Source organism: Dryas octopetala, chromosome 4, assembly GCF_963921425.1.
Source record: "Dryas octopetala chromosome 4, drDryOcto1.1, whole genome shotgun sequence".
Lineage (NCBI taxonomy): Eukaryota > Viridiplantae > Streptophyta > Magnoliopsida > Rosales > Rosaceae > Dryas > Dryas octopetala.
This window is the reverse complement of record NC_141369.1, coordinates 19,507,542-19,532,825: the sequence shown is the minus strand read 5'-3', so window position 1 is coordinate 19,532,825 and position 25,284 is coordinate 19,507,542. Positions and strand designations below refer to the sequence as shown.

Sequence of the window (25,284 nt, the reverse complement as noted above, 5' to 3'; positions counted from 1 at the left end):
GGGAGAGATAGGGAAGAGAGAGAGGGGAGATGGGGTGGGTGGGTGGGTCGCGCCGGCGGTGGGGAGGGGGTGGGGTCGCGCCGACAGTGGGGAAGGGGTGGGGTTGCGCAGGCGGCGGGGGGGAAGTGGTGGCTGGCCAAACTTGGAGGGGTGAGTTTTTTTTTTTTATGCAGGGGCAAAATGGGCAAAAATTGAATGGGGTGGTCAACTTAGTAGGTTAGGGTGGTCTGAACAGCCCCCCCCTTAACTGAGTTGTATGGTTTGTGAATGATTTAAAGTATAATACATGTGACATATGGGTATCTGTTGGAGAGGGCAATTAACATGAAGGAAAAGTCAGTTGGGAGGTAGGCAGTGAGAGTGATAATTGGGGTTTGATAAAACTAGTGATAATTTTGAGGTTGGTATCACTTAAACATCTCCTAATTTTGGATCATTCTTTCTGGTTTGTATGATAAAACAATTGGCACAAATGTAGCTATTTAAACCCACATTCTGAATACAGCTTATGGTGAATATCTGGTCACTCACTGCAAAGGGTGTGTGCTCCAACAGGTGTAGGAATGGCTGGAGGTGCAGATCTAGCAGTGCCTTCTGTTGTGTCCAAAACTGCAATTGATCGTAGCCAAGATGCAGATAAAAGTAATCAACACCACCACAGGCCTGGCTTTGATGCAATACTCATGGCACCCAAATTACCAAAGGCAGTGCCACCAGTTTCTTCAGCAGCTGAGGGGGAGACTATCAGGCGCCCTCGTGGCAGGCCGGCGGGTTCTAAAAACAAGCCGAAGCCACCCATCATTGTCACCCGCGACAGTGCTAACGCTCTTCGTGCACATGCAATGGAAGTAAGCTCAGGCTGTGATGTGAGTGAAAGTTTGACCAACTTTGCAAGGAGGAAGCAGCGTGGCATATGCATACTGAGTGGAAGTGGGTGTGTAACCAATGTCACACTGCGGCAACCAGCTTCCTCTGGCGCAATTGTGACTCTCCACGGCCGGTTTGAGATTCTCTCGTTGCTCGGGTCAATCCTGCCCCCTCCAGCCCCGCCCGGGATTACAGGCCTGACCATCTATCTAGCAGGGGCTCAGGGGCAGGTTGTGGGTGGGGTGGTAGTTGGTGCACTCATTGCTTCAGGCCCTGTTGTGATCATGGCTGCATCTTTCATGAATGCCACTTTTGATCGCCTGCCACTGGATGAAGATGAAGTAGCTGCAGCTTTGCAAAATCAGCAGTACCAAACTGGTCGTCACCACCACCTGGATATCTCAGATTTATATGGACTTCCACCAAACCTGCTCACTAATGGTAATGTGCCCCCTGAGGTGTACTCCTGGGCATCAGGCCGAACCATGTCAAAAACTTAAAAGCATGGTTTGCTGCAATTCATGTCTCTATTATTATGTGGTGATTAATATTCTCCAGATGTGTGTTATCTCCCCTGTAGCATTAAGCTTTATTGAAAGAGTATGTATCTTCACAATCAAATGCCTTTAGATTACTGCTTGTTCTTCTTGTTAATGTATTACTTCATGAAGTATATAAATCATGTAACGAGTGCAAGAGCAGCTATATAAAATACAGTGGGGTTACTTCACCTCTGTTAATGATTCTATATGTACCCCTATACCTCAATGTGTATTAGTTTGTGCACTAGTACAAAAATTTAACCTATCTCATTTCTGGTACCATAAATCCCAACTCATTCAATAGAGAGTATATCTCCGGGGCTTTGTGATGTAGCCTTCCACCAGCTATAAACTCATGAACCTCGCCATCCACTTCGATCAAACTACATCCTGGTTCTTTCTCTATCTTCTTCTCCTTCATGGAAAGCCTTTCCTTCATTGCTTCCTGAAATTGACTAGAGGCAGCATAAACGTTTGACATAAGCACATAACCACAGCTGTCATTTGGATCCAATTCAATCACATGCTTCGCTGCCCGTTTAGCCATCTCAATGTTTCTGTGCTTCCTACAAGATGAGAGCAAAGACCCCCAAATAATGGCATCTGCTTTTATTGGCATACTATCTATAAGCTCTTCTGCTTCTTCAAGTAGTCCAGCTCTGCCCAACACATCAACCATGCAACTATAGTGCTTTATTGATGGTTCAATCTTATATGTTGTTGTCATTACTGAGAAATAATCCTTAGCTTTACCCACCATGCCCGAGTGATTACACGCTGTTAGGACACCAAGAAAACTGACACCATCCGGTACAAAATTTGAAGATTCAAGCTTTGAGAAGAGCTCAATTGCCTCTTCCTCACAACCATTAGTGGCTAGGCCCATGATCATAGAGTTCCAACAAGACAACCCGGGCTTAGGGGCTGCCTCAAACACATAAACAGCTTTCTCAATGCTTCCACACTTGCAGTACATATTTATAATTGCTGTGGTAACAATGGCATTCAGTTCAATATCATTTTTCCTTATATATTCATGAATCCACTCCCCTTGTCTAATTGCTCCTAAGTGAGCTGAAGCATTCAACAGGCTCACCATTGTAAACTCACTAGGCTTAATCCTTTCCTTCTGCATTCCACCAAATAAATCCAATGCCTCTGCACACTTACCATTCCTAACAAACCCACTAATCATAGAATTCCAGGAAACTGAATTCCTCATAGGCATCTTATCAAACAGCCTTTTCGATTCACTGACTTCACCACATTTGGAAAGGCCCATTATCATAGAATTCCATGTCACAGGGTCACATTCCAAGTCTTCATCAAAGAGTTTTCTTGCTTCACCCAATAACCCACAATTTGCATACATGTGTATGATTGTGTTTCGTATAAACCGATCATTTTCAAGACCCAATTTTATAATCCTTCCATGAAGCTGAGCTCCATCATGGGCCAGACCAACTTGAGCATAAGCCTTAAAGACTGAAGGGTAAGTCAATCTTTGTGGCTCAATAGTTGAAGTGACCAACATGTCAATGAAAAGAGAGATTGCAGTTTGTGGGGTTGGGCTTTGAGAGAAGCCTCTAATGATGGTGTTCCAAATGAAGAGGTTTGGATTCTGGATGTGTCTGAAAACCATGAAAGCATAGTTCATGTTTCCAGCTGGGGAGGCACAGAAGGCCAAGACACGGCTGGCGGCAACAGTGTCATTGGCTAGGCCAGTTTTGATGAGGTGGGCATGGATCTTTTGGAGGTCTTTCATGGTGGAGCATTGTTTTTCTAGCATGGACAGGTGTGGTCTGTCTGAGATGAATTTGGATATGGAGGTTGAAGAAGTGAAAGAGCAACAACATGGTGTCATTTCTTTGTGGCTCTTTTCCGAGTTCTATCTAATCTAATCCTCTCGTGGGGGGATGTAGAGTAGCAAAGACTGAACTGTGAAAGAGGGGACAAGGGGTCGAATTTTGTAGGGAATGTTGGTGGAACAAAATGGGTATGGTACTTGTGGTCACGGGCTCACAGCCCAAATTTCCACCATGGATTTTGTTTGCAAGGAACTGTAGTTCTGGCCCATAACCCGTTTTTTTTTTTTTTTTTGGGTATAAAGGAATCCCGAAGCATACGAGAAAGTTCAAATTTGGTACGGGTAAAATGTTCTCTACCACTTCTATCACTGGAGCTACAAAGCTTACTATTTTTACTAAAAATGAAATTACGTGTGTATATATATTACATTATTGACCGTATTTCTCAGTGAAATTCATACAAAACTCACTTATATTATTGAATTTTGTATGAAAACATTACATTTTACCATGCTCGTATGCTATTAATAAGAGAAATTCATGCTATTTGCTAGGAAAAATATAAATACTTTTTAGAGGGCAAAATATAAAAAGAATAATGCTATACTTACCACATTTCTTATACCACATTCTTATACCATCTCACGTGTCATTACTTTATTGGACAGAGTTTTTCTTTTTCATTTTGGGTTTTTATTTTTATTTTTTAGTATCCAATGTATGAATGCCATGTAAGTTGCCACATAAGGTGGTATAAAATTATGGTATAAAAATGTGGTATATCTAGCACTACTGATATAAAAAAGCAAGTTGAGGGGGGGGGGGGGGAGAGGTTTTCTTTTTGTTGAGGTGAGAAAAAACAACTAGATATGAAAATGAAGGTTAATAATTAAACACCCAAGAGATTATTGGACAAAGTTTTTCTTTTTCTTTTTGGGTTTTTATTTTTATTTTTTAGTATCCAATGTATGAATGCCATGTAAGTTGCCACATAAGGTGGTATGAAATTATGGTATAAAAATGTGGTATTTCTAGCACTACGGATTAATAAATTATACACATAGGTATATTTCGAATTCAATTGGTCAAAAGTGCAAGCGTAGGATAGGTTTTTAGACGGTCCGCTTTATAAGGACTCATTGCACCAATTCAAATCACTTTCTTCATATATGGTGCCCCACATAAAGATCTATGATACATATATATTTATCCTAATTAAAACTCAATCTGTGACTAAGGATCAATGCTTTATACTAGGTCTCGGTATTCAAGAAAGAAAATAGACTAAAACTTGAAGAAAATCATTTTAACGAGTTTGTCTGAGTATAATGTATGACATTCAAACATATTTAATAACGAAAAATTTATATCTTATTAGTCGAAAGGCCAAGTCTTCGTGGTTGGTTGACAAGCCTTGTAGCTATATTATGGAATCATTACCTACCAGCTCATGACTACAAACATGTTAAAGTGAAAAATTTCACAAGCTAGCATCACCAAAATAAATAACTAAAGAATGTATTGCACATTTGCACCCAAAAAAATGAAAGGAAAAATATGCAAAGAAAATCAATATGCTTATGCAGTAGGTAGTCACAGTTATGTAACAACCCAACCACACAAAGCCTTGCCAAAAAAGCATCCCCATCACAATCATCAAAAACTGAGAGAGAGAGAGAGAGAGAGAGAGAGAGAGAGAGAGAGAGAGAGAGAGCTTTACTAACACTTAATTGCCACTTTTAATAAGTTGCAGAGCATTCAAATTAACCCAGATATAAATTGTACAAGTACTCATGGTAGCTAAGCTTAGAAGAGACTTGTAAGTTGTAAATGTAGAAACCTGCTGTGGAAGATGGAATATGGCATATGGTTGGTTAATGGCTACTAGATTAAGTCGTATCAAACAGCAGCAAAAAGGGAGAGGCAGAAAAAAAGAGAAAGGCAAAATGCACACATCACGACCATCATTACAATCATCACTTACCAGCCCACAGACCAAACCTAAATTCCAAACAATTCTCTCTCTCTTTACCTTTTTCTTCAACCTTCTTCTCTATAGCTACCTTTTCCCTCCTTTTTGCACCCTCCCTTGCTTGCACCTCCCTACACTACACCCCCCCCCCCCTCTCTCTCTCTCTCTCTCTCTCTCTCTCTCTCTCTCTCTCTGGGGTGCACTTATTTTTTAAAACATATAGAGCAAATTACATATAGGTACCTCAAGTATGCACCATATTTCAAGTTCGTACCTCAAGTTCAAAAAGTTGCATGTCAGTACCTCAACTTTCATTTCGTGACAACCACGTACCTCCGTCATCTTTTTCGTCTGTCAGACTGTTAAGCGCCTACGTGTTACATTGACATGGCTTACAAAAAGTGTCACATAGACAAAAAAATAATAAAAAAATCAATAAACTAAAAAAAAAAAGAAATAATTGAAAAAAAAAAAACCAAATTTTTTTTTTTCCCAAGTTCACCCCCAACCCGCAGCCCACCTCCCTCCCCACCATTTCCACCCTACCTACAAAAAAAGAAAAACACAAACCCAGATTCAACCTCAACCCACAACCCTCCCTTCCTTCCCAGCCACCCACCCCGCTGTCGAACCCACCACCGACGGCGAGACCATCCCGATTCGTCTTCCTCTCTCTCTCTCTTAGCCGCCCACCTAGATTCTCTCTCTTATCTCTCTCCCCGATCTCTGCCCACCTCAGTGCAGTTCTGGCACAACAGGAAGGTGATCCTCGTATAGGGGTTCATCTAGTGGTTATGGTAATGATAATACTTGATTTTGTGAAGGATGAACATTTGGGTTTTCCAATGATATAGCATCGACCACCTGGTTGGGGTTGAATTTGTCTAGGTGCGAACTGGGTTAGGTTGATTTTGGGTTAATTTTGTTACATTTTGGTTTTTCTGAGTCTTTTAGGTGCGAATTGGGATGGGTGGCTGTCAGATTAGCCGTCGGTGGTGGGGTCGGCGGCAAGGTGGGTGGTTGGGAAGGAGGGGACGGTTGTGGGTTGAGGTGGGTCTCGGGTGGTGGGGTTAGGGGTTGAATTTGGGTTCTTTTTTTTTCTTCTTAGTTTTCTTAGTTTTTTTTTTTTTGCAAGTGAGGAGTTGCCATGAATAGTGGGTTGGGGTTTTCGTCGGTGGTGGGTTCGGCGGCGGGGAGGGTTAAATCTGGGTTTGTTTCTTTTTTTGCAGGTGAGGAGTTGCCATCGATAGTGGGTTGGGGTTGTCGTCGGTGGTGGGTTCGGCGGCGGGGTGGGTGGCTGGAAGGGAGGGGAGGGTTGAATCTGGGTTTGTTTCTTTTTTTGCAGGTGAGAAGTTGCCATCGATAGTGGGTTGGGGTTGTCGTCGGTGGTGGGTGGAGATGGCAAGGAGGGAGGTGTTGCGGGTTGGGGGTGAATTTGCAGAAATTTATTTGGTTTTTTTTTTCAATTATTTCATTTTTTAAGGTTAATTGATTTTTTTATTATTTTTTGTCTATGTAGCACTTTTTGTAAGCCATGTCAGTGTGCCACGTAGACGCTTAACGGTCTGACAGACGGAAAAGCTAACGGAGGTATGCAATTGCAACAAAATGAAAGTTGAGGTACCAACTTGCAACTTTTTAAACTTAAGGTATTAAGTTAAAATATAGGGTAAACTTGAGGTACCTACATGTAATTTGCTCAAACATATATATGGATATTTTAAGTGCATGACAATTGACAAAGGGGTACAGAAACCTCTTCTTTTCAACAACATCATTGATGCTTCTCTAGTTTAGATATATCTGCTGCTCTTTTCTTCCTTTCAAACCAAAGAAAAAGTATAACTAGATTGGAGACAACCCAACAAGAAGAAGGCACCAAAAGAGAAGTCACCAAGAGAAGAAGAGAAGTAGAAGAAGAAGAAGAAGAAGAAGAAGAAGAAGAAGAAGAAGAAGAAGAAGAAGAAGAAGAAGAAGAAGAAGAAGAAGAAGAAGAAGAAGAAGAAGAAGAAGAAGAAGAAGAGGAAAAAGAAGAAGGCACCAAAGAGAAGAAGTAGAAGTCACAAAGACCAGAAGAGAAGAAGAAGAAGCAGAAGAGGAAAAAGAAGAACCAAGGAGAAGAAGGAGAAGGCACACCAAAGAGAAGAAAAAGAGGATGGTGGCGATGGGTGGAAGGTTTATTAATGGTTTAATCATAGGATTCCTGATCCTATTGGGTCATTTCCTCTGTTCAGGTGACTTCCTTTGTCTTGTTTTGAACTTTGAGTTTGCTTCTATTAGAATTTTATATTTGGTTTTCTTATAATCTAATACGACTGCATCTTAATTATTTTTCTTTAGTTAATATATATATATATGTGTGATAATAATCCCACTAGCTTCTTTTTCTTTTTCTTTATTTTTTTTCTGTCTTTGACAAGTAATTGTTTATTTCTTCCTCTTCCCATTAACTTTCACTAAGAATCTATGTGTTCATTGAGAATCTTTCTTGTGGGTCAGAGTTTGGATATTGAGATATGAATGTGTAATCTTCTTGCTCTGAATTCAAATGTGGATTGCCCTGTTCAGACTATTTATTTTTCAAACCTTATAATGATGGTTCTCAGGTTCATGCTCATCATAGGTCCTTTATGGAATCAGATATATATGAACTAGCTCAGTTCAACATTCATTATCTTTTTACCGATCCAGTTCTTCAAGCAGTTACATGATTACATTTTGAAATCTGCAACCTTTCCTCTTGGTAAGACCCCAACTGGGGTACACCCTATATTGGGCTAAGCTTTTAAGTACTATTTTCTTTAAAGTTCAAAAAGAAAACTTTGTTGCTTGAGCTGTAGCTCAACTCACATTGAGGTATGATGAGAGAATGGTAGCTCCTAAGTTTGAATTCTGTTGTATATAAAAAAATTAAAGAAAAAAGAAAAGGAAATTTTGTCTTCCTATTACCAATAAGGGATCAATTGTTCAACTAGTCTTGGGTACCCTCTACTTGCTTAACTTGCCCACCTAATTGTGAAATATGATAACTTTGTGGCTTTTGAAACTATTTATGGGGTTTCTGTCAATTTTAATTCAGGAACCATTACCCAGTTCAGATTTGGCACCATTACTGCCAATGTTCAAAAGTGCCAAATAGGATAAGTAAAGCTTACTTTAGTTTTCATTTCTAGTACAGGTTTGAAGTTGACAAAGAAGGAAATGAAAACTGGACATATCAAAGAACAAGACCATGAAGAGAAACAGCTACAATTTACTAGTTCAATTTCCACTACTCAAAAGGACATCACCACTCCAATAACAACAGTTCCTACAATAACTCCCACCACTCCCACTTCATCAACACCAATTGTAAACCCAACTTCCACCCCAGCAGATTCAACCTCTCCAGTCACAGCAACCCCTAGTATCACCCCCTCTACTACTACCACATCATCCCCTGCATCCACTGCTGCAAGTTGGTGTGTTGCTAGCCAAAGTGCATCACAATTAGCCTTACAAGTTGCTTTAGACTATGCTTGTGGCTATGGTGGCACTGACTGCTCAGCAATTCAGCCCGGCCGAAGTTGTTACAATCCAAACACTATCCGGGACCATGCTTCTTATGCATTCAATAGCTATTATCAGAAGAACCCAGTTCCAACTAGCTGCAATTTTGGGGGAACTGCTGTAACTACTAGCACTGACCCAAGTAGGATACCATCTCTTCTTTTTTTTTTTTTCTTTTTTTTAATTTGATGTCACACGCTCTATATCTTATTTTTGCAACATTGTTTTCAGGTACTGGGACATGTCAATTTCCATCCACTAGGTAACTCTCTTATCCACCTCTGCTTTCTTATGTTTTCCTATCACCTTTTTGGGGAGAAAGAACTTATTTGTATAATATACATTGGGTTTGCAGCACAAGTTCATCCGTCTTAAACACAACAAATTCAAGCGGCTCAACTGTTTTTGGTGCAGTACCTTCTGGCCCTTCTGGCCCTTCTGGCCCTTCTACCTCAACAGCAGCAGCTACAAACTCACATAGCCTGCAAAATTTGTTCATCATGATGTGTCTGATGGTGTTGTTAATCCCATAAAATCTCTATACAAGGATGGGAATTGCATTCAGTTCCAGGTTCAGGTCGACTTCCCCATCTATTGGTGTTTTGGGGGATGGAATGAAGCATATATATTAATACGCGGCCTTAGGTCTAAATTGAGAATCTGAGCTCTTGTACTTGATAAGTCAATGAGTTCTTATTGATGAGAGAGACATTAAAGAAAGAAAAAGAGACAAAGCAATATGATAGGTTCTTGTAGTTGTAGAGGTAGCAACCCTAAGGTTCTTTTCTTTTTTTGTAGTACTTCAGAGCAATAACATACATATCTTGAAACAAACAACCCAATTAGGCTGTTGAACTATATGTACTTAATAATGCCTTTCAAAAAACTATATTTACTTAATGGGAATGAAAATTTTGATTGGAACTTGGAAGATTGTGCATTTCCTTTTTAAATGTAGCAGCATATATAGAAATCATTTATGGCAGTGTCCTCATATGTAAATCAAATTGCATAAGCATGGAATTGATCAGGCAATAAAAGCTACCTGAAGATGTACTAGAACTACAGCACCAATTGTTGGCTTTGATCTAGACCTTGAAAAAATTATTTGAGCTTGAGCCGACCTTTTTTTTTTTTGGCCAAGCTTGAGCCGACCTTAAACTTGATAAAAAATACAGGCCGAGCTTGACCATCTTGGTATTCGGTTCGGCTCAGCTCCATTTACACTCCTACTCGAGTCAAATGAACCAAGTTGCTTGAGCTCATTTAAAGAACGAGCCAAGTTCGAGATTATAAAAAATCAAATGAGCCAAGTTAGGTTTGAGCCTAAAAAAAATCATTTGAGATTGAATAGAGCTTGAGATCAATAGAAAATATACAAGCCGAAGTTGACCACCTTGGTATTTGGCTCGACTCGGCTTATTTGTGCCCCTCCTCGAGCTCATTTGAAAAACAAGCCAAATTCGAGCTTGCGAAGAATTAAATGAGCTGAGCTGACCTTGAGCCCAATAATATATTAATATTCATTCGAGTTTGAGCTCAATAGAAAATATACGAGTCAAGCTTGAAAATCTTGGTATTGGAATCGGCTTATTTTTACACCCATATCTGTAGAGTTAATTACACTTACACCTCCTTCTGAGATTTATGAACTTTTTGCATACATTCTCTGGGGTTTTAATAATTATACATACACCCCTTGAGGTTTTAAAACTGTTACATATAACCCCCTATAGTGAGACAAAAATGATGAGAAATTATGCAAAAAAACATGCTAAGGGATTAAATAGCCTAATAAGATTATTCAAGGTGTAAGGTCCAACCTGAATACAAATATTTTTATTTATTTATTTATTTATTTTCTTTTGTAAGGGGTTATATGCAACAGTTTTAAAACTTCAGGGGTGTATGTGTAATTATTGAAATCTCAGGGATGTAAATGTAATTAAACATCAAAACAAAAAGAAATTAAAATAGGAATTTCCATTCCTGCTCTGCCGTTAATAACGAAATGGCAAAATAAACCCATAAGTTATATAAATGGTGCAGCACTTTGAATTATAATAGAATATTAGCACATGGGATGGGGGCCAAAGCATTTAGAAGCCACACAATTGATCTGATCAATTTGCTTCATTGCATAAATTGAAAATTCTTGGTGCTTTTGTTTCTTATATATCCATCAATCACTTGCCCTGTTTCATGCTCATACAGTCATACTCTGCATATGGAGCACCACCAATCCATCCTCATCCAACCCCTCATCCATGGAGGACAACCCAAAACAAAAACAACCCATCTCTCACCAAACAACGATGACCCTCATGACCACCAGCACAGCGGTAATGGCATCACCATACGTTTTCTTTCACTTATTTTCATCGGAGTAATCTCATTGTGGGCAAACCAGGAAGCCTCCAAAGGCTTCGACATTACCATCATAAACGACGCCAAACGCTCTCCCGCCGGCAAACGCTTCAACCTCTTCTACATCTCCAACGACAAAGCCACCCGCATAATCCTCAACACCAGCAATTTCATCGAACACCTTCTATACCCTGTTGACAGCGACCACCCCAAGAAGCACGTCAAACATGTCGCTCTCAGGCTTCTCAGCCTCAACTTGTCCGACGACAACATGGGGGTCGTCGTTCACTCCTCCAGCGAAGAACCTGACAATTTTACCGTTAACATAAGCCCTTCGGTGATGGAAGAGGCCAATGTGAACCGCGCATTGGTCTCGGCGATCGAACGGGGCATGTCACGCGTGCGGCTCTGGGGAGGCGAGTCTGGTGCTCCGCCAGAGCTCGTGGCCGGCATGGTCGAGTACTAATGGCGGCCGCTGGGTTCGGTCGCATGAAAAGTTATGGCGGAGGTGGCGCCGCCGCCAAGTTGGCGGAGTGTGAGGGGGTTTGGTGGGAGGACAAGGACCCTAAAGTGGTGGCGCGGTTGTTGAATTATTATGAGGGGTATAACAAGGGGTTCATCCAACGACTTAATGGGGCCATGAAAGACAAGTGGCACGATCGAACGGTGGATGATGCATTAGGCATGCCGTCACAAAATTTGTGTCGATCATATGACTTTTCAATGTACAACTCAGAGTTAGGGACTGTTTCACACTGATTCATAACCGGCAGTGTTTTTGTTGAAAACGTTTATGCTCGTAAGAACTTACAAATTTAAAAAAAAAAATTCAAGTACTTCATGCAAAAGTATTTGGACGTGATTTTTGAGGAAGCACCTGATAAGTGTTTCTCAAAAAAAATTTAAAATGATTTTATAATGTAGAAGTATTTTTATTTATTTCTATCAAACGCAATTAAAAGTGTTTTTATCAATGTAAAAGTACTTTTATCAATTCTAAAAACAGTGTTCAACAGACCCTTAGTATGTACTTTTGTTGTTATTGCATGATTTATAGGTAGGCTTAATTATCAATTTACCACCCAAAATTGTAACTCATTCCCACTTTACCACCTGAAAGTTTTTTTGTCCCACATTACCACCTGTAACTTACATCCGTGTCCCATTTTACCTTATTCCGTCAACAATTCCGTTAAATTCCGTTAATGCTGACGTGGCGCGCTGGATGTGCGCCACGTGTCACATTTTTTTTTTTTCGCATTTTTTTAATTTTTATAAACTTTGAAAATTAATTAAAAATAGCTCCGAACTCAGAAAAATACACGAAAAATTCCTACGGACTCGTCTTGACTAGCACTAATTTACTATAAGGTTAAATTACCAATTTGCCCCCTAAAAATTTTCAAAAAAATTAGAAAGTCCAAATTTATTTCTAAAAAATTAAAATACTCTAGACTCTTTGAAAATTCATAGAATAATCTCCCGAACTCCAAAAAATATGAGGTCTGCACCGTTAGTCTTCTAAAAACTAACAAAACCTTTCTCGTGAACACATGCTACCCAAAAGACCTCTTGGTCTTAGAGAAAAATAAAATTCCCTATAAAATAAATTCTAGAAAAATTCTAAAATTTATGTAAAGTCTCGAAATAATTCTCTAAAACAAGCTTTTGGTAATTTTTCAAAATATTTTTGAGAATTTGTCCAAGAGTTTACAAAAATTCTAGAATTTATTTAATAGAGGAAAATTTATTTTAATTTTTTAGAAATAAATTTGGACTTTCTAATTTTTTTTTGAAAATTTTTAGAGGGCAAATTGGTAATTTAACCTTATAGTAAATTAGTGCTAGTCAAGACGAGTCCGTAGGAATTTTTCGTGTATTTTTCTGAGTTCGGAGCTATTTTTAATTAATTTTCAAAGTTTATAAAAATAAAAAAATAAAAAAATGCGAAAAAAAAAGTGACACGTGGCGCACATCCAGTGCGCCACGTCAGCATTAACGGAATTTAACAGAATTGTTGACGGAACAAGGTAAAATGGGACACGGATGTAAGTTACAGGTGGTAATCTGGGACAAAAAAACTTTCAGGTGGTAAAGTGGGAATGAGTTACAGTTTTGGGTGGTAAATCGATAATTAAGCCTTATAGGTATTAGTTTGTGGGATGTCACATTGTTAAGCCACGCACACACAGACAAAGGATCGATGTATAATAATGTCTTTGGTCCTTTCTTTTTCGAGCAATGCACGTGATGTCTTCTTCTTTTGTTTTTGTTTTTGTTTTTTCTATTTATGCATCTAAGAGATTTGATAATTGACTTGTTACACCTTCGTGCCATCTAATTTCATATTATAATAGCTGTCATTTTTAAGAAAATTGAGCTAGTTCTCTATGTTTTCCAACTTCCTTATCTATAAGGTAGGTAATTAATTAAGTTGGTATGGGTAAGAGTGCCTACATTCAGGTCAACAACTCTCAACCTCAGCCCAGCCAAGACTTGACCATTTGTTGCTGGCCCAACTTGATTATAATCATCTAATTTGATCCAATCCAATTCTCATTAGATTGGATTGCAAATTAAATCTACAAACCAATTAACGGATCAGATTCTTGATCTCTTATTGTAGGCAAATTCTTAAATTGGTTGTCTGATGTGTATGGTACAATTTTATTAGTGGTAGGACCTATGTGTACTATTTATTTTAAAAAATTGTAAATTTTATTTAAAATATACACACATATTATTATTTTATTTGATATCGTAACAAACCGTGACATGACCATCCTATTAAAAATCTATCTTTATTGTATCATCTCAACTAATCCTTTCATGTACCATATTCTCAAGAGAGGTGGGACTTATGTAGGTTATGTGTGTGTGCCGTAAATATTGTCACGAGAGACTTTCATTTATCTTTCAATTCATTATAAGAACACGACACTTGATAAGGTCAAAAAAACTTATCTATCTCATACATTTGTTTCTTTTATTATAAAAACCTAACACGTAATGAAAAATATAGACATAATCAAGACTGCTCTAAGACTAATTACTTAATAAGTTAATACAAAACTAACCACAATGTTGGGCCCACCACACAATGTAATCTCAAAATCCGAATTATTTATTTTTTAGGCCCTACTTCAAAGATTATTCCTGTAAAAAATCTTCAAATTCGGAAATAATTTAGTCATTTGATTATAACAACAATTATTTATATGTTTTTATCGAAAACATTGATCGTCTATATTTAATCTCAATTAAATGACTAAATGATTTTCGATTTAATTGATTTTTTGTAATGATAATCTTTAAAGTATGACCTAAATAATTGACGGTTCGGATTATAAGATAAGTTATATGGTGGTCCGAAAAGCATGGTAGCTTTGTATTAACTTACTAACTAGTTAGTTTTAGAGCACTCCTCTAGACATAATATATAATATATATATATATATATACATATAAATGATCACCCATTTACCATAGAGTGAAGAATTCTCCACTCATCTAACCACTTGCTCATCACAGAGCGGGAAATTCAATGACCATGATTGTCTATTTTTTTCGTTCCTCCTTAAAGGTCGTCATTGTAAAAAATCAGTCAAATCGATAATTATTTGGTCATCTAAATTGTGCAGACAAATACAATTTGTCAGATAAAATTAAAATAATATTGACAGTTTTAAACTAACTAAACAATTTCTGATTTGATTAATTTTTTGTAAAAATAATCTTTGAATGGTATCCTAAAATATGAACAATTTCGATCATTCAAATTTATTGCGAGGTAATTAAGTGAGCGACAAAATTCTTGATTGAATGGTGAGCGGACGAACATTTACATAGAAATCCTACTCAAGAACATCCCGAGGCAATGCCACAGACAATGAACGGTCATAAATTCTTTCTTAAAATATAAAAAGAGGATAAGAAAAAGGCTACTCATAAATTGTTTCTCGGATTCAAAAAGTTGCAGACTGCAGAGGATAAAATTCCAACTAAGAAAAGCAGCTTAATTGGTCAGACAATTAAATACTTCTTAGTTCCTACACCGACTACAAACTCCATTATCCTTCAACTGCCTATACTTCAAGCCTAAGGGGTGTCCCCAACTCAAATTTTAAAGGAGTTTAATGAATTTTAAAATTCATAGAATCTATCAAAATCCAAAAAAATTAGGTGAAATTCTTATAGAATTTGTTATGTGTAAAAGTTGAGGACACCCTTAAGTAAGATTCACTACTTTTTTCTTTCCTCGTACATCAATTTTCAAGCTCATGGGTATGTGAAGTGAAACACAAGCTTGTGCAATTAATAATTTCTTTTATTATCAGGAAGAAATTAGAAAATTGTTCATGAAATAACTTCGATGTGTAATGCATGTTGCAAGTTGCAACCATGGTACACTTGCTTCCATATGTTAAATTTGTGGCCAAATCTTATCTTTACAATTGTTGTTTATGTGCTTAATTATATACTATATATTCCAAATTAATGGCCAAATCAGTTTTGAAAAAAATGGAGTTCATTTGCTTATATACTATATATATTCCAAATTAATTCATGCAATGTGAGACTATACTAACAATCTCATCTACGAATGCATAAATGCATAATTTGTAATTTGAACACATGCATGATTAATTTCATTTAATTTGTGAACAAGAACGATAATAACATCTATATCAAACGGCAATAACAACAACAACAATAATAACAAATGCATCCGATTAGAGCCACAAGTGGGATCTAACAAAAATAAAGACCATATATAATATATATGGTTAATTTCCTGACCTTACCAAAAAAAAAAAATATACATATAGAAATCTCATAAGATGGGTGAACTAAGGGGGTTGTAAACCAATTAAGGTTTATTTCTTTCTCTTATTTTTATCCTGGACAATTCCTTCATTCCCAGCTAGCATCAAGTACTTGTCCTTCCTTGTAAGAGTGGTGCACTCAAACCCCAAAGCATCAGCCAGTTTTCTCTGTATATAGTTAGCCACTTCACAGCTAGACTTGCCCCCAGCACAAGTTAACTGTTTTGGGAGCTTCCCTAGCACCTCAACATAGTAGCCAGGCCTGGGGTTCATCAAGAAGAATATGGGGTCCAAGCATTTTAGCCCACTGGCTGTAGTCCCATAGAACATGGTCACATGTGTGTTGATAGCCACAGGCACAATCTCATCAGCCAATTCAGCAAACAGTGAGCTGAACCTCAACAGATATGGCTCTCTGCAAGTTGTTCCTTCAGGGCACACCACCAAATCACCCTCACTCAGCAGCCTCTGCATGGTCTCTCCATCTTGGTTTCTGTCCCTTATTAGCCTCACTGTCCTAATTGGGGCTATGATCTCAGACATTTTGCTTAGGCTGTATGTGACTGCAGTCAAGGGCTTGCCCAAAGCTGTGCTGAGGAAAACTGGGTCTAAAAGTGTTCTGTGGGTGCACACATAGAGGACTCCAGTTCTGTTTTTGTGATCTGATTTTGAAGAAGTGCGCCCTTTGACAGTTAGGTTCACACCAGTCCAAGAGGCCAATGCAAGTGCTAACTGGTAGGGAAGGAATATGCCCACAGAGATTCTGAATATGGCTAGGATTATTCCAAGAGGGAGCCACATGAACATGGTGAGAGTTGCAGATGGGGTGGGCAGGAAAGCTAGCCTTCCATCATGAAATATTAGAGGCTTTGGGTATTTTTCCCTTGGCAACACTGAACTTGAACCAATCTTGTTGTCTTCCTTGTTCACTACATAAGCTTCCTGTACAATCAAAACCATAGAAATTAATAAGAATTAATTAATTGATAAGAAATTTCACTACCACATGGCCCACATCTATATTCTACACATAAATATGTAATAGCTAGACTCATGCATCAATGAAACATTATATAATATAACCTGTACATAATATTTGTCAGGTTGTTGACCAAGGCCAAAATAATATAGATTATATAGATGTGATGTCTTAGATTAATTTAATTGTTTTATTGTATTTATACCCAACAGAAATTAATTGACAAGTCAGAGTGTGCATGCAAGAAAAACAAGATAGAAAAGTGTGCAAGAAACTTTTCCTTAATAATTAATTAATTAATTCAAGGAAGGGAATTCTTGTGCGTTTACTTATAAATTATATGATTAGTGAAAATGGTTATATGATGCAATTAGTGTTAACTTATAGCCCAATATCTTCTGGACTACTCTAAACCATAAAAGTTGATATGTATAAGAACCAAACTATAGGTAGCTATGGGGTTAAGTATATAGGATTAACCATAAAACTTCACTAATATGATATTAATTTCACATTATAAATTTAAGGAGATATTTTGAAACCAGCTAGTGTTGTATGTATACCTTGCAAAGGGAGATAAAGAGACTGTCATGGAGGCTTGAAGTTCCAAGTCCAATATCTGGCTTTTTGTCTCCAAAGTGCTCCTTTACAGCTCTGTGCTTCACAAGAAAACCAGATTTTGATAACAGACCAGTGAAGTAGTGCCCAACTGTTTGCAACTCAGTCCCCATAACATCACCAACATCCAAATATTCCTTGAGAAATCCTTCAACCATGACTCTAGGGACACTTGTGAAGACAACTCTAGACCCTGTTGAAGCCAAAACCTCATAGGCTTGACGGTTGAGATTTTCAAGATAAAACTTGGGCAGGACAGCCCTGCCAACACTCTCCATGTCCTTAATCCTAAGCCCACAAAAGGTGATGAAAATCATGACCCTCAGTTTAAGCTCATAGTCCAAAACCCACAAAATGGGGGATGATAAGAGCAAGAGGAATGCTCTGAAAATGCTACCACCTTCAAAGGCAACCAACATGAAGTAGGGGAAGAAAGAGTAGTGGGATCTCAAAAGGGCTCCATGAATGTCACAAACAAGTGTGTCAGAGCCTCTGCCCTCCAGTCCACACTTGGTCACACTAGGGAATAAAGGAGTAGCAGTAGTAGGTTGCTGTGAGGACCTAAGAGGTGGTGATGATGATGAGTTGCTTAAAAGGAAACCATAGTTTCTCACTTTCCTTGCAGCTCTGTGACATGAATTTGCCAACAGCTGGTACCAAACCCAGTCTGTGAGCTTGAGAAGTACCATTGGAAGGACCATAGTTTTTTGTCCTGCCTATACCAAAGATGTTATTTATGGGAACTCTTAATATGACAAAGAAAAGAGAGAGAGAGAGAGATGTAAATGGGAAGGGATGTGAAAAAGAGAAAGGGTTGCAGTGGGTATTTATAGGAGTCACTAAAGAGAGAAAGAGAGAGAGAGAGAGAGAGAGAGGAAGGTTGACCAGAGCATTTGGTTAGCCACACAGTTAGCATTAATTGCCACCTCAACATTTCTATTTCTACTATTTGTTCTTGTATATTTTCTTATTTGATCATCTTTGCAAGTGCCTGATCAACATGCTGCCAGGCAACATCCTTGGATTGCTTGCAACAACAGTAGGTTGGATTGTTGGTGACCGCCTTAATTGGCAATTTCTCTATTTCTCTCTCTCTCTACCATTCCGATGGCATTGGAATGTGAGCACATTTTTAAGGATGCAAATATTGATGAGGCTTTTTATTGTTTATCCACATGAGCTTCATCAATGAATCACATTTTCAATCTTATTTTATTCCAGGAGGACCAATCCTGAGTTAGATCACCCGTATCCATCTGATTTATTGACTTTTATAACCATTTAAGAGATTGCAGAAAGTCAAATGCCATCAGTAATTTGCAACTACTATTTGTCCTTTGACTTTCTTTGGTAATAACAAATTTTGGTTTTCCCAACAGGCCAACAGTACTGCCATTGATATTCTGAGTCCTTATAGCATCATATGATCACTGCTATTGAATTTGGTTGATTAGGAAAATATATGACCATCATATAGTTTGAAGATTTTAGGTTCCAATCAAATTATGAAACTTCATGGGTTAGTTAATTTAATTTTGTGACTACAAAGTCACTCTTTTAGAATTTTTATGAGTCAGTACAAAAATTCTTAATTTACAGATTCTTGTCTGCATAATAAGTATATAAATTGACAGCATTGTATGTGTGAAGTCATCCACACAATTATTCTTTATGTTATACCCTCAAAGGTAGTTGACACCTCAACAGCATTTTTCCTCTTTTTTTTTTTTTTGTAAATAATTAAACAAACAAAACATTTATATGAAATTAGTCAGAGATTTCAGTATGCATGATTCTTTACTTGATAATAATATATGCATGATTCTGCCACAAAATCTATGAAAACCCAATGGTTTTATTTTCCTTTTTCTTTTTTTTTTTCGGGTATGGCAGTTAGGATCATGCAATTCTGATTAGCAGGTTGGTGAAGTCTTAATCATTTGATATGGATGTTTGAATATTATCATGCATGTTGTTTGCATGGAGTTAACACTAGAAGATATATTCCATGGCCAAAAAAAAAAAACACTAGAAGATATATTCACAAATCTAAAGGCGAGTTTGGTGTTCTGTTTTTCTTAGTGTTTTTCTCTCTGTTCCTGACCAATGAAATAGAAATCATTCCATATGGATGTTTGACAGATAGCTAGCAGCTATAACACATGACATGCTTTCCAATCTATCAAGGCCAAGTTTGGAAAGAGAGATATGCGAATTGGCCCAAAGCAATAACATAGTGACTCACCTAAAATAAATTGGGCTTCAAAATTAGATTATCTGGATCATGAATTGGCCCAAAGCAATGACATAGTGACCTTCAATGGTTTTTTTGTGTTTTTTTTCATTTTTTTATAGAAAAAAGACTTCATCAATGAGAAATATTCGAAAATAGTAGATGAGGGCCATGAGGCTAAAGAAAGTCATCCTCCACCAAAACATGAAAATCAAGAAATAGAAGGTGCCTGCTTGTGTAATACTGTAATGTGTATCACCCAAAAATCAAATGATCACATACACATAGGACCCACCATAAATAAAGAGCACACTTTATTCTAAAGAGGCATCATTCATTAACAAGACAACAAGGGTGGGGAGTGAACCAAAGTTTGAGATCGATGCTATTCCTTCCACAAATACACAGCACTTTCTATTTTCTCACTAAATAAATGTAGGGATGGTTGGGAATTTATTCTCTGCACACACACCCCCACATGCATCTTAATAAGTAGGTCAACGTACAGAAAAGATTTTACACGTGGAAATGTGGCATGCACTGCACATCAGAATTGGACAGTCAACACTGTTCTTATCATGATGACTCTTTTGAAATTTGAGTCTTCTCTTGAGATCATTTTAACACCATCACAATAATTTAATACTTGAAAGTTGAAACCAAGTGTTCAAAGTTCAAACCAAATCCAAGATTGCGCATGTCCTATCCGATGTTTGGCCTTGGATTCGTTCAACTTAATGGATGATTTAAGATAAGAGTAATTCCAAGGGTTTCAAAAATGTTAAATCGCATGTTAGTAGAGTTTAAATAGGCATTTAAGTTAATTAAAATGTTTGAAATGTCATTTATGTGTAAAATACAGGTTTTTATATTCAATTTTTTGCTAATAATTTAAATAATGTTAATTAATATCATATAGTCATATAAAAAGTATATAATTAAAATCATCAAAAGTAAAAGTATAGTGTCAAAGTAAAAATTTCGAAAAATATAAGGATCAAAAGTGTCATTTCGTCGAGATAAAATCTATTACATAGTTGGATTGTGGACCTATGGTTGAGCACGGGTGGAGCCAACTAATAAGAGTAGCCAAACAGGTCTTTCAAGTTAGTACCAAAAAAACAGGTCTTTCTCAAGTTACAACATACTCTCTCTCCCTAAACCCTCTCTCTGTGTGTGTCTGCGTGAGTTTGTGGGCTCTGTTCCTCTTAGATAGACGGCAATGGACAAGTCACAGAAGCAAGTGTACCTATTCTACTGCGCCGAATGTGAAGACCTTGCTCGACAGGTCGCTTCTCAGTCTGACCAAATTACCCTCCAGACTATAAAGTGGAGGTTCTCTCTCCCTCTCTCTCTCTCTCTCTCTCTCTCTCTCAAGCATGTTTGTTATGTTTTTTTTTTTTTCTTTATTTGTTCTGCTTGCTAGTCTGCCTTATCACCCATTTGTGATTTCTGCTTGCTGTTCTGCTTTATTTTGTTTTTTGTCTTAAATTTTAGATGGGTACTTTTTATTTCAGCTCACTTTTTACAAAGAAAAAATGGGTACTTTTCTTGTCATTTGTTAATTTTTTGTATGCAGTATTGCAGTATTGCAGTGATACAATGAATAGAAACAGAATAAGAAACCAAAAGAGGGAAAGGTATGATTTTGTGTAAAGCTGTGCAGTGTGCACACAGGAGTGTTGAAAATTGGATGAACTTGAATGTTGCTTAGATTGATTAGTGGAGGCTAATAAGAAAAGAATCATTTACACTGGAGAAGGGTAATCGAGAAAGATTTATATCAGGGTTGCATTTTAGTAATTACTGAAAATTGGACTAGCCCATTGTGTTTTACATAAAAAATTTCATTGAATCCATTGTCAATTTGTCATATATGCTCTAGTCAAGACGGATGGCACTCACCACATCCTACACTAAGCGCTACATTGAATGTATATGCTCCACATTTTCTCTTGAAATAGAACTAGCATATATGCTAGGTACCTATCCTCTACCGTGACAGATTTAATGCATAGCAGACATGTATGTAATTACTAAGCTGTGATACAAGGTTTTTGTTCTGTCTAAAGTCTAACTTATCATTCTGGTTCTTTTGATCCAATGTATTGCAATTGAGGAAACTTGAATACAAGTCTCCATAATACCTATAGTAATATTAATTACATGTATGTGATGACAGCTATGTGATACAAGAACCTCACATGTACAACTAGCATATGTAATACATGAATATATCATGTCAGTTACAGGAGGACATGAATTTATTCTGTGTAAGATAAGTGCGAATACTTACTGGATTGTATTTATACAGGAATTTTGATGATGGATTTCCAAACATTTTTATAAACAATGCACAAGAGCTTCGAGGCCAACATGTTGCCTTTCTTGCATCCTTCAGCTCCCAAGGAGTAATATTTGAACAGTTGTCTGCAATATATGCACTCCCCCGGTTGTTTGTTGCGTCCTTCACATTAGTATTGCCTTTCTTTCCAACTGGTTCCTTTGAACGAATGGAAGAAGAAGGGGATGTAGCAACTGCATTTACCATGGCAAGAATGCTATCAAATATTCCCATATCAAAAGGTGGCCCCACCAGTTTAGTCATCTATGACATACATGCTTTACAGGTTTGTTTGCTTATTCTTTTTTCTTCTCTTTTTCTGATGCACGAGATTTTTAATATGTAAATTGGTCACTTTTTTTGATATTTTCTGATATGAATACTTTTATCATGTTATTTGTACATGATGCTACTGAGAAGTTTGTATTTGTAGTTCACTCCAGTTAATTTTTTCTTAATATTTATTCTTTTACAGTGTTTGACCTCTGTTTGAAATTCTCATTTTCTCTATTTTTAATCACGATGGGAGTAAGACTGTATATTGTTCTTTTTCATTACAGTTTTGGGTGAATATTTATGCGTTAATTACTTAATTTTCAATTTATACAGGAAAGGTTTTATTTTGGGGACCATGTTTTGCCTTTGTTCGAGACTGGAATTCCTCTCTTAAAGCAACGTCTCCACCAGCTTTGTGATTCTGATAAGGTGAGTCTGCTGCACCATCTTCCATGTGTCTCATAATGCTTTTTTCTATGCTCTTTATAATCATTTCTTCAGTTTCCATACCTTGTCTAGGAATGCTTGCTTGCTAACCTACAGTATTTTCTGTATTTATGATTTCCATTCTAATTATAGTTCCCTTCCAGATAGTTGTTGCATTTCCTGATGATGGAGCATGGAAGCGATTCCACAAGCAGTTGGATCATTTTCCCATGGTTGGTCTGAATTTTTGCTTAAAGTGGGAATTAGTTCTATTATCTATTTCAAATATAACCTTTGTGAATTGGTCGTTGTTTAATGGCAGGTGGTATGTAATAAGGTTCGTGAAGGCGATAAGAGGATAGTTCGGCTCAAGGAGGGAAATCCTGCAGGTTGTCATGTGGTCATTGTTGATGACTTGGTGCAATCTGGAGGTACTTTGATTGAGTGCCAGGTATTTTTTCAATGGGTGACCCCTATTTATCAATGTGTTTTGCCGTTGAACTTTACATATTTTTAAGCCTGTTGCTTTAGAATTTTGACATGTTTATGTTCTTTCAAGATTGCTATTCCTTAGTTATGAGAATATGGTATCATTTATTCTGGATGTAATAGAGCTAGCTTTTTATAGCTTGTCCTAGGTTGTGGACCTCTTGTCCACGACTAGGCAAAATTTTTGTTAACTATATTGACTTTTATTAATAAAGTCTTTGTTTTCTATCAAAAAAGGAAACAAAATGAATAAAAAAATTTAAATTAAGTCCTAACCTAATTCTTTTTCCTCATAATTCATGCAATCGCTCTACTCCCTAGTATTTCTAGCACATACACATGTGGGTTATGGACATGACATGATATAGAGAGACATAACTGGTGAACTGAAAATTATGGATATGAAATGTATAGCAGGGCCTTTTAATTGAGTTAATTACACTTACACCCCTTGAGGTTTATCGTCTTTTCACATACATCCCCCGAGGTGTCAAAACTGTTGCATATAACCCCCTGCAAGAGAATATTTCTATTGAGGTTGAACCTTACACCTCGAGTAATCTTATTAGGCCATTCCACCCCTTAGCATGCTTTTTTGCATACTTTGATCATTTTTCATGTCACTGTAAGGGGATTACATGCAATAGTTTTGAAACCTCAGGGGGTGTATGTGATAAGATGATAAACCTCAAGAGGTGTAAGTGTAATTAACTCATTTTTAATTACTATTATATGCCTATTGTCACCTAATGTTTGAGCTGCATTTGATATGAACACTTCACGTCAAGACAACATATATTTAATTTCATACTTTGGACATTTAGAAATTACGGAATATGTAACATTAACATGCTTCAAAGAGTGGGGCGTCAGATTGTTGAGTCTTAGAAGGCCATGTACTTGGTCATGTGGTGTGTTACAAAGTATATATGGTTCCCAAAAAAGTATCAAAAAATAGAATTTAAGTTTTCCTGTGATTGCTCTTTTTTCAATGACTTTGCTTTGTATTTTAATGACATCATGCTTCAGTTGGAATTTTATGGTCAGATCTCATAGCTTTGTACCGTGTGCATATCAGAATTCTAAAACCATTTCAAATATTTATGTTCTATGCTTGTGCAACCTAATTTCTTAAATTTGCCTTGATCATTCCTTTTGTCTTTTTGATTCTGGCAGAAAGTTTTGGCAGCTCATGGTGCAGCCAAGGTTAGCGCTTATGTCACCCATGGTGTATTTCCTAAACGCTCATGGGAGCGGTTCACTCACAAGGATGGTAAGTACTTGCATGCTATTTTATTGTATATATGTCGTCTCCGTATTCTCGTGGTCTTTATTGCCAATTGATTTTAATTGATTTTCAGAAGGATCAGAGAAGGCATTTGCCTACTTTTGGATCACAGACTCCTGCCCGCTTACTGTCAAAGCCATAGCAAATAAAGCTCCCTTTGAGGTGTTAAGTCTTGCAGGTTCTATTGCTGATGCTCTACAGATTTGAACGAATAGAAAGTAAAAATATAGTTTGAATATTATGCATAATTTATAACAGCATTGTTTTACTGGGCAAGGCCTGCGATTGAAGATGGCTACTTCACATTTTATGTTACTAATGAGTAATGACGCATGACTCAAATGCAATTTGCTATCTAAAGGTTCCCTATAATGTTAGAACTTATACTATGATAAGTTTATGATTCTGTGCTTTGTAATATGTCCACAAACACAATGATTTGGTGGAGTTCTGGAAAAGCGAATTATGGGTACGACCGTACAAGGTACATAATTATAGGATGCGGTTCCAAAAGAATTATTTTGCCCATTCATCAAAAACTACAGGAGCAAGAGCAAGACAATTGCATATGCCCCCCAAACTTCAATCAAGTTCTAAAGTTTTGGTTCCAAGGATGATGAAACCTTGTCCATCTGGTTCCATAACTTTAGCTAATGACAATCTTTTCTTTCCTTAAATTTCCCGAAATTGATGTACTTTG

The 25,284-nt window shown here is 37.3% G+C and overlaps 6 protein-coding genes across 7 annotated transcripts; 4 read left to right on the top strand and 2 right to left on the bottom strand.

Moving 5' to 3' along the window:
• The first annotated feature begins 241 nt into the window (after positions 1–241).
• Positions 242–1,386, top strand: LOC147287781 (Putative AT-hook DNA-binding family protein). The gene is made up of 2 exons (XM_086241408.1): positions 242–400; positions 556–1,386. The coding sequence occupies exon 2, from the start codon at positions 564–566 to the stop codon at positions 1,365–1,367; it is 804 nt and encodes a 267-aa protein (XP_086097534.1). The 5' UTR covers positions 242–400; positions 556–563; the 3' UTR covers positions 1,368–1,386.
• Positions 1,387–1,492: 106 nt separating this feature from the next.
• On the bottom strand, positions 1,493–3,328 carry LOC147287780 (Pentatricopeptide repeat (PPR-like) superfamily protein). Its single transcript, XM_086241407.1, has one exon. The coding sequence runs from the start codon at positions 3,271–3,273 to the stop codon at positions 1,672–1,674; it is 1,602 nt and encodes a 533-aa protein (XP_086097533.1). The 5' UTR covers positions 3,274–3,328; the 3' UTR covers positions 1,493–1,671.
• A 3,618-nt stretch (positions 3,329–6,946) lies between these two features.
• On the top strand, positions 6,947–9,669 carry LOC147287779 (uncharacterized). Of its 2 annotated transcripts, none has more exons than XM_086241523.1 (4): positions 6,947–7,423; positions 8,368–8,880; positions 8,970–9,000; positions 9,094–9,669. In XM_086241523.1, exons 1-4 carry the CDS (start codon positions 7,345–7,347, stop codon positions 9,269–9,271), a joined length of 801 nt encoding a protein of 266 aa, XP_086097649.1. In that variant the 5' UTR covers positions 6,947–7,344; the 3' UTR covers positions 9,272–9,669. The 2 variants fall into 2 exon arrangements, with proteins under 2 accessions (XP_086097649.1, XP_086097650.1); XM_086241524.1 differs by having other exon boundaries at positions 8,363–8,880.
• Positions 9,670–10,885: 1,216 nt separating this feature from the next.
• Positions 10,886–11,876, top strand: LOC147287778 (Plant basic secretory protein (BSP) family protein). The gene is given in 2 exon segments (XM_086242458.1): positions 10,886–11,566; positions 11,569–11,876. Coding segments are annotated over 2 exon segments (897 nt in total). The 5' UTR covers positions 10,886–10,965; the 3' UTR covers positions 11,865–11,876.
• A 3,963-nt stretch (positions 11,877–15,839) lies between these two features.
• GPAT1 (glycerol-3-phosphate acyltransferase 1) lies at positions 15,840–18,229 on the bottom strand. The gene is made up of 2 exons (XM_086238937.1): positions 17,474–18,229; positions 15,840–16,873 (listed from the first exon to the last, which is right to left on the bottom strand). The coding sequence occupies exons 1-2, from the start codon at positions 18,227–18,229 to the stop codon at positions 15,983–15,985; spliced, it is 1,647 nt and encodes a 548-aa protein (XP_086095063.1). The 3' UTR covers positions 15,840–15,982.
• Positions 18,230–20,889: 2,660 nt separating this feature from the next.
• Positions 20,890–25,004, top strand: LOC147287776 (Phosphoribosyltransferase family protein). The gene is made up of 7 exons (XM_086238938.1): positions 20,890–21,096; positions 22,076–22,391; positions 22,715–22,810; positions 22,972–23,040; positions 23,130–23,258; positions 24,473–24,569; positions 24,658–25,004. Exons 1-7 carry the CDS (start codon positions 20,984–20,986, stop codon positions 24,789–24,791), a joined length of 954 nt encoding a protein of 317 aa, XP_086095064.1. The 5' UTR covers positions 20,890–20,983; the 3' UTR covers positions 24,792–25,004.
• The last annotated feature ends 280 nt before the right edge of the window (positions 25,005–25,284 follow it).

Excerpts from the sequence above, each read along its gene's own strand:
- LOC147287781 (XM_086241408.1), top strand. The coding sequence starts at position 564 with ATGGCTGGAGGTGCAGATCTAGCAGTGCCTTCTGTTGTGTCCAAAACT.
- LOC147287780 (XM_086241407.1), bottom strand. The coding sequence starts at position 3,273 with ATGACACCATGTTGTTGCTCTTTCACTTCTTCAACCTCCATATCCAAA.
- LOC147287779 (XM_086241523.1), top strand. The coding sequence starts at position 7,345 with ATGGTGGCGATGGGTGGAAGGTTTATTAATGGTTTAATCATAGGATTC. Across the intron at positions 7,424-8,367 it reads GGGTCATTTCCTCTGTTCAG|GTTTGAAGTTGACAAAGAAG; the intron begins GTGACTTCCTTT and ends TTTCTAGTACAG. Across the intron at positions 9,001-9,093 it reads TGTCAATTTCCATCCACTAG|CACAAGTTCATCCGTCTTAA; the intron begins GTAACTCTCTTA and ends TTGGGTTTGCAG.
- GPAT1 (XM_086238937.1), bottom strand. The coding sequence starts at position 18,229 with ATGGTCCTTCCAATGGTACTTCTCAAGCTCACAGACTGGGTTTGGTAC. Across the intron at positions 16,874-17,473 it reads TCTTTATCTCCCTTTGCAAG|GAAGCTTATGTAGTGAACAA; the intron begins GTATACATACAA and ends TTGATTGTACAG.
- LOC147287776 (XM_086238938.1), top strand. The coding sequence starts at position 20,984 with ATGGACAAGTCACAGAAGCAAGTGTACCTATTCTACTGCGCCGAATGT. Across the intron at positions 23,041-23,129 it reads AGTTGGATCATTTTCCCATG|GTGGTATGTAATAAGGTTCG; the intron begins GTTGGTCTGAAT and ends GTTTAATGGCAG. Across the intron at positions 23,259-24,472 it reads GTACTTTGATTGAGTGCCAG|AAAGTTTTGGCAGCTCATGG; the intron begins GTATTTTTTCAA and ends TGATTCTGGCAG.